This window comes from Limulus polyphemus, unplaced genomic scaffold (assembly GCF_000517525.1).
Source record: "Limulus polyphemus unplaced genomic scaffold, Limulus_polyphemus-2.1.2 Scaffold711, whole genome shotgun sequence".
NCBI classification, from domain to species: domain Eukaryota; kingdom Metazoa; phylum Arthropoda; class Merostomata; order Xiphosura; family Limulidae; genus Limulus; species Limulus polyphemus.
The window spans coordinates 284492-296300 of NW_013666321.1; the positions used below are offsets into that span (position 1 = coordinate 284492).

The 11809-nt window shown below is 33.2% G+C and overlaps 1 protein-coding gene across 3 annotated transcripts in view; it reads right to left on the reverse strand.

Annotated features, from left to right (window-relative positions):
• The window catches only part of LOC111085915 (uncharacterized protein C7orf43 homolog), a 40460-nt gene extending 31405 nt beyond the window's left edge, over window positions 1-9055 (reverse strand). For 2 of the 3 annotated variants that reach the window (XM_022386745.1, XM_022386747.1), the window contains exons 1-2: window positions 8856-9055; window positions 3380-3484 (exon numbers count right to left, since the gene is read on the reverse strand). In XM_022386745.1, coding sequence (XP_022242453.1) covers window positions 3380-3464 — 85 coding nt within the window. In that variant the 5' untranslated portion in view covers window positions 3465-3484; window positions 8856-9055. The remainder of the gene's footprint in view (window positions 1-3379; window positions 3485-8855) is intronic. The other variant, XM_022386746.1, reaches the window with a different exon arrangement.
• Window positions 9056-11809: the final 2754 nt, after the last annotated feature.

Sequence of the window (11809 nt, forward strand, 5' to 3'; positions counted from 1 at the left end):
GAAACACTTTTACACTACCAGACTTTGCCTAAGGTGTAACGACAGCCAAGATCACGAGTTGTCGAACTGTGTTGCACTTAACTTTTGAATACTGGAGCAATGTGAGGACAATGGTGAGTGCAAACAAGAAAATCGACTATGCTGCAACTAAGGGCAATTGTTTTTAACCCTTAGGTGTGCAAGCTGAGAAAATTTGACATTCGAAATAAAAATCTCATCAACGTGGAAAAAATAAAATAACTAGTTAAATGATACTGGTTAACGTTTTTCTGACTCCATCTACTTTACATTATGATCATCAACGTTCCTAGAAAGAAAACAACAAACTATCCTAATATTGAACGGCACTTATGCAAAATTCACAGGCCATACAAGGCCCAAACAATTTTGGAATTTAGTGAACTGCAGTGAATATTAATGATATGGCTTGTTTAAAATATTTTTCAAGTCACCAAATACCACCACTGCCACAATATTTATTTCCTTATGCACGCGCATGGGTTGGTTCTGTGGTACAGCTCTGGATTTCGGAGCTGGCAAATCGGGTTCAAATTCATGTAATGCTACAAAATCTCTGCATTTTAACTGTGGTGTGTTTTATAACAGTGACAGTCAATTCCTTATCGTGAATGGTGGATGATAGGCTGTTGCTGACTGGCTTCCTTCCCTCTGGTCATTAGTTCAAAATTAGAGATGATTACAAACAACCATAGTAGGTTTGTCATAAATATGAATATAAATCCTTATACACTTTTGCTTATGGTGATTTTGTTTGATCATGACGATTAATTAACTTCACAAGGAATGTAAATTTATTTCTGTCTGTTAGTTTCAGAATAGAAACCGCAAAAAATAAAATGTGAATAATTAAAATAATGACTGTTTAATGCAAGAGGAATGTTAGAACTAACGTTTAACAGTCGATATTCGGCCATATTGAGCTAGGTGCTTAATAAAGTCTACAGTCAATCGTTTAAGTCTTTTAAAAAATAATTTCGGTATATTTGATTTATTAATTCAGCTAATGAATTTTGGTAGATCAATTAACCTTTTATATTTCAAAAAGCGACAGGTTCATTTACGTAGTGCAATTATTAATTAGTTTAAAATAAACAAGAGTTTTTGAAAATAAATTTGCATTTGTTAACAGACATATATTCTAACTAAAATTATTAAACACATGATAGAAATGTCCTCTAAACAGGTCTGAGGTGAAACAAAAATGTTAGCTTTTATCATTTAGCATTAACTATAGATTTTAGCCATAAAGAAAGACATTTCTTTAAAACGTTTGCCCATGACAAGGTTTGTTAGTACAGGTTCAAAAGTGCAAATAGCCTAACTTATCCAAACATAACTTTGAAATATAAAATTGGTACACGTGTCTACTTTTTAAGTACAATAGCAGTGTTTTTTTACTTTTCAGTTTAAAAGCAAGTTCTTGTTATCTCGAGTGTGAAATACACAGTTTATTCGTTTTCCTGTTGTGTTGGCATAAATGTTCATAAAAATAAAATGAAAACATCGTTCCAGAGTAATTCTTTTGTCCTTTTCCCGCCCAGTTAAGTTATTAAATGAAAGGGCGTTTTATACAATGAAAACGCTAAAAAATGTAAGACATAAATTAATCTGCTACTGTTTTTTATGCTTTAGAAATTAACAAAATGATAATATATTTTTAAGCTTAATATTGATATATAACAAGAAGAATAAGGAAATTAACAAAATTAACAAAAATTAACAAAATGATAATATATTTTTAAGCTTAATATTGATATATAACAATAAGAATAAAGAAATTATCAAAATTAACAAAAATTAACAAAATGATAATATATTTTTAAGCTTCATATTGATATATAACAAGAAGAATAAAGCGTTTTGCTGCTTACAGAACAAAGAAAGTTGAGCGAAGACTGGCAATACACATATTTTAATAAAACTGTACAATGTTCCGAGTGAATGCCGTTTTTCAAGTGTATATATACATATATATAACTAACTTAAATCTGTTCGGCTGTGACAGTTGTATACAATATTGAAAATTATATAAAAAGAAACCTGATTTGTCGAAAACTACAGATACATATTATAATAAACAAACAAACAAAAATTGTATATAATATGAAATGAAAAATGAATAATAATTTAAATCAATGAAAAAGTGATTAAGGTAATCGCGGACAATAAGAACTGATTTGTATACGTATTTAACGTAGAGAGATGTATACATCAAGGTAATCGCGGACAATAAGAACTGATTTGTATACGTATTTTACATAGAGAGATGTATACATCAAGGTAATCGCGGACAATAATAACTGATTTGTATACGTATCTTACATAGAGAGATGTATATATATATATCTTCACTATAATGAATGGAGTCAGCAGTATTTTTATATATATATAAATAACAAAAACACACAATATTGTACTTAAAGGCTGCCTGAAAGATATGAATGGACGAGTGTTATAGGTGTAAAAACTGTGTCAAATCCGACTAATAATACACAGTTAGCAGAAACATTACTAAAGCCTAATGTCCTCACTAGTTCAGAAAGTAATACTGATGTTTATCTAAACAATACCACTCTATGTCACAATTGGGTGAATCAGGCCATACTGAAATTTAGCTGCTGAAATAAAACATCTATCAAGATATAATAAGTAAGTTTAATATTCAGAAAACTGTTTAATCTCGAAGTCTAAGTTCAAGGGAGGGCCAGTTCAATCTACAATGTGATCAACATGTGTTATTGGCTGATTGCTGCAATCCCTCACGACCTGTATGTTTCAGAGACTAACAATACGGTATGTGGCAAAGTACTGAATTTTGTTTCTGCACGACTGCATACTGATCAGTTCATCATCATTATTTGTTCAACTTGTACGGCTACAGATTCACTTTCACAAATATTCAAACTCATCTTCATCAAAAGACAACTTTTCATCTCTGATTTTTTTACTCGTTTTAGAAGGAGAAACACTACATCAAGTTTCAAGCCGAAGCATACTTTATTGATACATTTAGAAAAGAAATAAGCAAATAAACTTTTCTACCACTACCTAAAATCAAAAACTAGCTGACGAAGAAACAATGCTCAGTTAAACACTTTAAAAATCGCATTGATGTCGTCATCAAGCCAGCTGACGAAGAAAACGTGGCCGTATGACGCAAAGAATAAAAGTTTTATTTGATGGGCAATTTAATAACTTTTCCTTTGAAGAATGATATTTCCTATAAAATCACTGAACACATAGAAATTACAATTTTAAAAAAGAATCGTGATATTTACACTATATTATTTTCAAAAAAAAAAGCTGGTTCGTATATTATTTGAGAAACAAAAGTAATTAATTGTTAATTTTAGCGTACCGATGGAATTTCTGTTTTCGTCGATATTTTCAACAAATCGGACTTTATCATGATCTTCAACTGCCAAGATGTAAGAACTGTCCATGTCGGTTTACTTTATAGTTCCTGGAAAGGACAGAAATATAGTGTGTCTGGCAATATTTTACACACACACATATATGTAAGACATGTAGCTTATGAATAATTTACAAGAAAGCTGCACCTAACAATAGAAACCATTGCAACCGTTAGTTATTTGATTTTCAGTTTCTTTATATTTGTATAGAACAAAAAACGGCACATTGTCGGAAGTACAAAGAACTTTGTTTTTTAATCTAGTTTTAATAGTAACTGAGTTAAGTGAGACAGCAAAATAATCGAGTCAAATATAAAAATAATTATGGATTAAGTATGGAAAATTTTCATCTTTGATTAATCTAGGTTTTTTGGGGGGGAGGGGGGTGTTATCAGTAAAAAGAAGAATGCAAAGTCCAGTCCGTTTAATGCTAGCGAAATCGTTTTATTTCTCCGACTAAAAGTCATACAAATACAACTTGTACAAGTTACACATAGCTAACGATGGGCCCAACTTCACAAATAAAGAAAGCCTCAATAGGGATATTAACTGCTTATATTATATTCGTACATACGGCATTTCTCATATCAACCACTGTAAAAGGCTCACTAAACTATCAAAAAATATTTCTAGTTTCACCTAATTCGCGTTTTATGTCACTGAAATCGTTTCCTAAACTTTCAAAAAAATTCTAGTCATTAAGCTATTTGCTCTCTCTAGCCAAAAACAATACAAACGTCTAAGTTTTGTAAAAAAATCAGAGCTTAGAACAATACTGTTCACTACCACATGTCCATTCTGCGTCATATTGAATAATTTTATGTTTTTGTCTGTTACAATAATTAATGCAAAGGACTGACAAAACAAAATGGTGAAATCACTCACTTCCTATATAAATACATACTGGTATTAACTTCAGTATTGACAGTATTTTTATTTAAAATTTTTGTGCGATTCATATGTTATTAAGGATTTTGTAACCATCAGTCTCATATAACCACATGGTTTAGGAAAATAAGTTTCGAAAAGACTGATAGATCTCATCGGTAATTCTAGGGTTAAAAAATTTTGTTTGTTGCTAAGTGCAAAGCAAGATAATGGGCTATTTGTGCTGTGCCCATCACAGATGTCGAAACCCTATTTTTAGGGTTATAAATCTTACTGCTGAGCCACTGGGGACGGGTTAAAGAAAAAACACACACTATATGGCACTCAATAACAGTGGCATGGCAACCAAAAATTAGATGGACGAAATTCCTTGAAATCAAGTTATGTTAGTAGGCTAAAACTATGAAAAACAATTCCACAGGAAGTGAATAATTAGGCATTAAATACTAATTTATCTATTTTTCCTTAAATTTAATCATTATGTACATTTTTCTTCATAAGGAGTATTTTCAGGATAACAAGAAATATTTGAACGTCAGGCTTAGATATTGTTAGTTGAGAAATACAGGCTTGAGAAAATAATGGAACTATACAAGTATATTAATTATAATGTCTCACTTATAGTAACTTCTACAGTAGAACAAAACAACCAGTTTAAGATTCACTACTTCATGGTATTAGGTGATTTTATTAAAAATAAACCGAATTTTTGCTATAGTATTAGGCGTTTTTTCACATGTTGTCTCTTCAAAGTAATTTGGAATTTGCACCACCTGTTACAGTCGGGTTGTCGGCTAAGAAAAGTGTAAGTACGTACAAAATAGTTTTTTTGCTGTAATGCATTCTCCTTGCCCGGATCAAGATACCAGTGTTACCAAGACAGCGGAATAGAAACACCAAACCCTACTTTTTAAACGTGCTATTAGAAGAAATACGAATTTTATTGTGTAGAATACTTATTTAGGCGTATCCAATTAAAATATATAGTATGAAGCGATAGGCATCCATGTATGATATTACAGAACACTTGCTAGGATATTATAATATTTCTACTTATAAAAAGGCAGTGTCCATGAGTCCCGCTTTCTACGCACAAACGATGAAACGTAAAGAAAAAAATTATCATTGGTCATTGTTTGTGTTAGTGTGCCATGCCAGGAAGACGTTTCGTTTAGCCATAAAAAAATCGTTAGCATATGTCTTTAGAAAACAGCCCGGCATAGCCAGCTGGTTATGGCGTTCGACTAGCAATTTGAGGGTCATGGGTTCGAATAAATTCCGTCACCCCAAACATGCTCGCCCTTTCAGTCGTGGGGGCGTTATAATGTTACGGTCATTTCCACTACTCGTTGGTAAAAGAGTAGTCCAATAGTTGGCGGTGGTTGGTGATGACTAGCTGCCTTCCCTCTAGTCTTACACTGCTAAATTAGGGACGGCTAGCGCAGATACCTCTCGTGTAGCTTTGCGCGAAATGTATAACAAACCATTCATAACAAACTTTAGAAAATAATTTTAAGAGCTTTCATAAGAAAAAAATTAGAAAACAATAATATGACACAACAGGATGCTCAATACTTCTTTCAAAAATGTTGCAGATATAACTCTTAGTTTACTAAATAAAGGGGGAGCCTAATGGTTAATATGTACCAAGACTATGAATCCCAGGGTTCTTACTTCTTAGTTCGCGTCCTGTTGCCGCTAAAAAAGAGGCTCCGCACTTTAGAGCCATGGGTGTGTTATAAGAGTGAATATCAAATCCTATTATTCGATTAGACAAGAATAATTTAAAATTAGGAATGCCTCTTTGCCCTTGTGTAGGTTTGCGCGAAAATTATAAATATATATGTATACTAAAATAAATACTATATACAAAACCTCCTGTTATAAGTAATGTCAAAACAGTACCACATTTTCACATTCATATAATTTATATTTGTTGAATATACAATTAGTTGATTTCGTGACTTTAACTTCTAACCAACTATTTTATATAGAATGATATTTTAACATTTTATCAAAAGTTTGATTTTTTAATTAATCATTCCATTTAAGTCATTATTGGTAGTTTGAGCATAAAAATAATCCTGTTAAGTCGTTTAAAGTAAAATTCAACATTAGCAGTTTGGGTATAAAAAAAATCAATATTCTCTCTGCAGCATGGACAGGTTAAATTTTGTGTTATAGTTGAAGTTTGACTTCTTCTTTTAAGGTGTAGAATTTATATCTTTACTTTCATTATAAATGTTATGCACTTGGCTCTTGGCTAACACACTAACACACACAACATTTATAAGGTTTCCCGGCACACACTCACCCCTATTAGCCTCCTTGCACCCTCTTCACTAAAATTATAATGGGCAGACAGTAACCAAACTATTCTATCTGGAAAAATGCATTATTATTTCCAAGTCATAAGTATTACAGTATCGCCATATGATATAAAGCCCTGTGTATTTTAGATTTCCCGTACAATTATGCCTTTGGGTTTTACAACCATGTTTGCTTGACTTAATGCAAAATTATATATAAATACCCTCTCCCCTCCGGTGGGTCAGCGGTATGTTTACAGACTTACAAAGCTAAAAATCCAGGGTTCTATTCTCCGCGGTGTATAGAGCGCAGATAGCTCATTGTGTAGCTTGGCGCCAAAACAACAACAACATTAAAAAAGAAGGAAGAAAGTACCAATACGATGGATGAATTTTTAAAGCGTTAAATGGGTGTATCCTGGTTAATTGGGAATCAATAAAAATGAATGAGGTCAAGAAGAATGATTTGGAAACAAAATCTACTATTTCCAGTTCTTAAGCATTTATTATACGTGTGCATTTTGTGGTAATGCTATAAGGTAAAGCTACAATATTTATCCGACCAAACGAGATAGATAATTATAAAATAATTAATTGTTTATGTAATTAACCAGTTTTCATTTGTGATCAACCATACTTAACTTCTATAGCGATTAGTAACATTTGAAAGCCTTACTAGTGTGTTTATATACACAGGTATACTTTCCAAGAGAAATTCTAAATAGTTTTACACTCAAATTAAAAAGGTGAATAATATGCTTTCCTCACTTTTGTGAAAAATATTCAGAGGAATAGAAACATTGCGAAAACCTTAAACTAGAGATGCAAAGCTTAACAGAAGAATACAAAACATATATAATATCATGTTCAATATACTATAGAATATCACTTTCATAAAGATTTGTTGACTTATTTTAACAGAGATGCATAAAAAACAAACTTTTCTAAATAAGAATCCGAAATCGATTCTTTCCAGAAACCATATTTAGCCTTTCTATTTTCAGCGTAGCTGTCATAGTTACAGGCACAACATATGTTAAGTTACGTTGCAAGCTGGCTTCTAGGAAATGTTTCATAAGTATCCACCTGTATTTTGATAAGTCTGTTCATATGCTTAAACATTTATTTTTTAACTTATCCGTCTACCAGTATCAATGTTTCATTAGTAACACGTCTAACATTTCGCAAGCTGTTTCGATTTGGACTTTGATCTCAAAAAATCATTAAAACGATCTGTAATACTGACTACGTATGGTATTTAATGTAGTATATGTTTCTTTTATATGAGATTACTCTACTGTAAATATGAAAATAACTTTTTTATAACACACGACTAAAAAATCGGATAACCCAAGTGTTTTCAGCGCCTTGTAATGTGGTTTATAAATTTTTTTGGCTCAGTTTATTTGCTTACTTTTTAGCGCCAAGCCACGTTGGGATATCTGCTGTGTCCACCGAGAGTAACCGAACCCCGAGTTTTAGCGTTGTAATTCCGTAAACTTACCGCTGTTCCACCGACGGACTATTTGGCTCAGAACAACCTACGTACATTATCTGTGTGTGTGAGATAATTTTTTAAAATTATATCGTATTATGATATGTAACAAAACGTCGACGCTTACACATGCAAAGTTCTGATGGTATTTATAATGTGTGACTTTACTTCTTACACGAACGTACATATATGTGTATATATGTAATTTTGTGATGTTCATATAGCCAACGCTTCAAACTTTGTGAAATTTATTAATTATACGGCATTTTGTTATTATTACATTCACAGATAATCTCTTATTAATCCTACAAAACAACTGTGGAAGTATGATTTGTTGGAAACCAATACAAACAAAAAACACTGCTGTCTATAGATGAATAGTTCCTGGAATCTGGCTGGTTCAACACAAAGATAAATACAAACACGTCGGATTTTAAGGTTTACAAATTTAATACCTGTCGATTTTATGGAGTTTGATTTTGATCAAGCTTTCTTCAAACTTTACAACAATTATATTATTCCAACTATATTTGCTTATTTCATCTTATCTTTTGTGCATATAGAAAGTGGAAGCCAGAAAACAAGGATTTATTGCTGTCTTCGTTTTTCGCGCAACCTTTAACTTTGGCCGCTTTAAAAAGTTGCAAAAGTTAATTGTTACCTCACAAAGGAGATGTAACATTTAAACAAGTGTCTACGGTAAATAACTGGTAAGAACGATTTACTTACTCAGGTAACAATGGCGTATAACAATAGAGGAATATAACAGTTGACGGAATATACGGGTTGTTTGGCTTCACCTGGTTCTTTCTGAAGTTAATTTCAATTGAAATTCTCTATCAAAACAATGTAAAACTTAAGCCTAGTCGACACATAAATATTTAACACGCGAAAGTTCCCAGTGTATCACTTGTGTGCCTGTAATATTAGAAGTGCGAATCTATGTTAGCTTTCCATCTGCACTGTGGTGTGTACACGTGGTCATATATGGTGGTTGCCATAGCAGGCATGTTATCATGCAGGTAAAGTAAGGAGCGGTGGCCTTGCTGATTTGATAATATTTTAAACATGTGGCAGTCACGTGCTGACAGAATACTTGTATGCGTAAACACAAAGAGAATATTATAAACAGTGCGTACAATATCTGTATACTATTACTAATATGTAGTGGGAAATCAACTGCATTAGTTTAGAATCTAACACGTGACTCGAGTTTTAATGATACACAAAAAGTTATCGATTTATTGGATAATTACAAATAAAAAATTAATAAAAAGCTCGCTTGTAATTCAACATATCAACTTGCTCAAATTTCATTTACTTAAACTGTAATATATTCAAATTAATCTTGATTTCTTGTATGGATATATTCATTCTCACTCTGGCTACTTGAAAGTTCAAAAAAAGTAAAACATATGTTATAGTCCTACTCCTTGACTTAGCACTAAACCCAAACAATGAAGGTATCTCAACAGTAGCTTAGTCATTGAATTGTACAGTGATTATTTCTTCACAGGTTATCAATAATTTCTTACACAGTCGGTACTTACTTTAATAACTCTTTCTTAGACTTGAGTCTAATGTTAAATAGATGTTTTAATGTTCACAATATTTCGGGCTGAGACGCTCTACCTCTGGTGGTTTTAAATTTTAATGAAACAAAAGGTTTGGCACCAGATGGATTATCAAACATAGGACGTTCGAAGGGAGCATTATACGACAGGTCTAAAGGAACATACACGTGAACCGCAGGCAAATCAATATTATTTTAAAACTGGAATATTTTTAATATACATATCATCTATATAGATAAAAATGTAAATGTTCGTATGTTCAAAATCTTAAATCTCCGAAAGTTCTTCACCGATTGCTTTGAAATTTTGACACAACGTTGCATTCGAATACGCGCGTGTTTTTATATACCTACTATTTTATAAATGTCGCACTTGTGACAGGTAAAAACACACTTTTTGAAAAACAGCGCCATCTGTTGGACGTAAAAGCAACACACGCTATACTAAATATTTTACGATTCCATTTCAATGTTTCCGATTTACGATCCATTTACGATTTCCTATTTTACGATTCCATTTCAATGTTTCCGATTGCACTGTTAAATTGAATTTTCATAGATTTCGATTTATTTTCATTTTGATTTAATTATTTCGTGTGGCATTGCGTTGGAATTGAGCTGTGTCGTTTACCATAGCGTTCATTTCGTGAGTATAGTCAGTAGCGAAGAAACAAATATGAAATGCAGCGCAATGAACTATTATTCATACCGATTAATGATTCGAGAGAATGAAGACAATCACATTTTGAAATGCCGTCAATTGTTTCACCAATACATACATAGATATGTATGCAAAAATCGAAACAGAACGTTTGATATTCATCCGTTTGAATCAGACCAAGCTTCGCTCTGAAGAATACGTTCATTTGCGAGATGCAGTTGTAAATGACGGTAATACAACTAACGTTGGAAAACTAACGATTTTGCCAACTTCATATACAGGCAGTCCACGTCATATGCATGAGTACGCTCAAGATGCAATTGCGTATGTTCGTCACTACGGGCGTCCAGACCTATTCGTTACATTCACATGCAATCCAGCATGGGACGATATACAACAGCTCTTACTTCCTGGGCAATCGCCGGTGGATAGGTATGACATCACAGCACGTGTTTTCAGACAGAAGCTGAAATCGCTGATCGATTTCATGGTAAAACATGAAGTGTTTGGGTCTGTGCGCTGCTGGATGTACTCAGTGGAATGGCAAAAGAGAGGATTGCCACACGCACATATACTAATCTGGCTCTATAACAAAATCACTTCAAACGAAATCGACGATGTAATATGCGCTGAAACACCCGATGCCGACGTCGATAAGGATTTGCATGAAGTTGTGACGAAAATATGATACATGGACCTTGCGGTACACTGAATCCAAATTCACCATGCATGATAGACGGAAAATGCTCTAAGCGATATCCTCGAGTATTAGTATCCAACACAGTTACAGGAAACGATGGATATCCTTTATACAGAAGAAAATCAGCAGAAGATGGCGGTAAATTAGCAACCATACAAATGCGAAACGGTGACATCGAAGTAGATAACCGGTGGGTTGTTCCATATTCGCCTTTGCTATCAAAAACATACAAAGCTCACATAAACGTGGAATACTGTAACTCCGTTAAATCGATCAAATACATTTGTAAGTACGTGAATAAAGGCAGCGACATTGCAGTTTTTGGCGTGCAACCAGAAAGAAGTGATAGGAATGTGGTCATACATATCGATGAAATCGCACAGTATCAGGCTGGAAGATACATAAGCAGCAATGAAGCTGTATGGCTGTTGTTCATTTAGCAGTACATCTAGAAAATGGACAACGCGTTTATTTCACAGTTGCAAATGGGCAACAAATAGCCCTGAATCCACCGGCTGCAACGTTAACTGCTTTCTTCACGTTATGTCAAAATGACGCGTTTGCGAAAACACTGCTGTATTCGGAAGTGCCTATGTATTACACATGGAATGCGAGTAGAAAATCATTTGAACGACGCAAACGAGAAGAGCGAGTCGACGGACAACATGGCATATTTAAAGAAACTACGATAGGCAGACTGTACACCGTGCATCCCAATCAAGATGAATGCTTCTTTATTCGCATGCTGT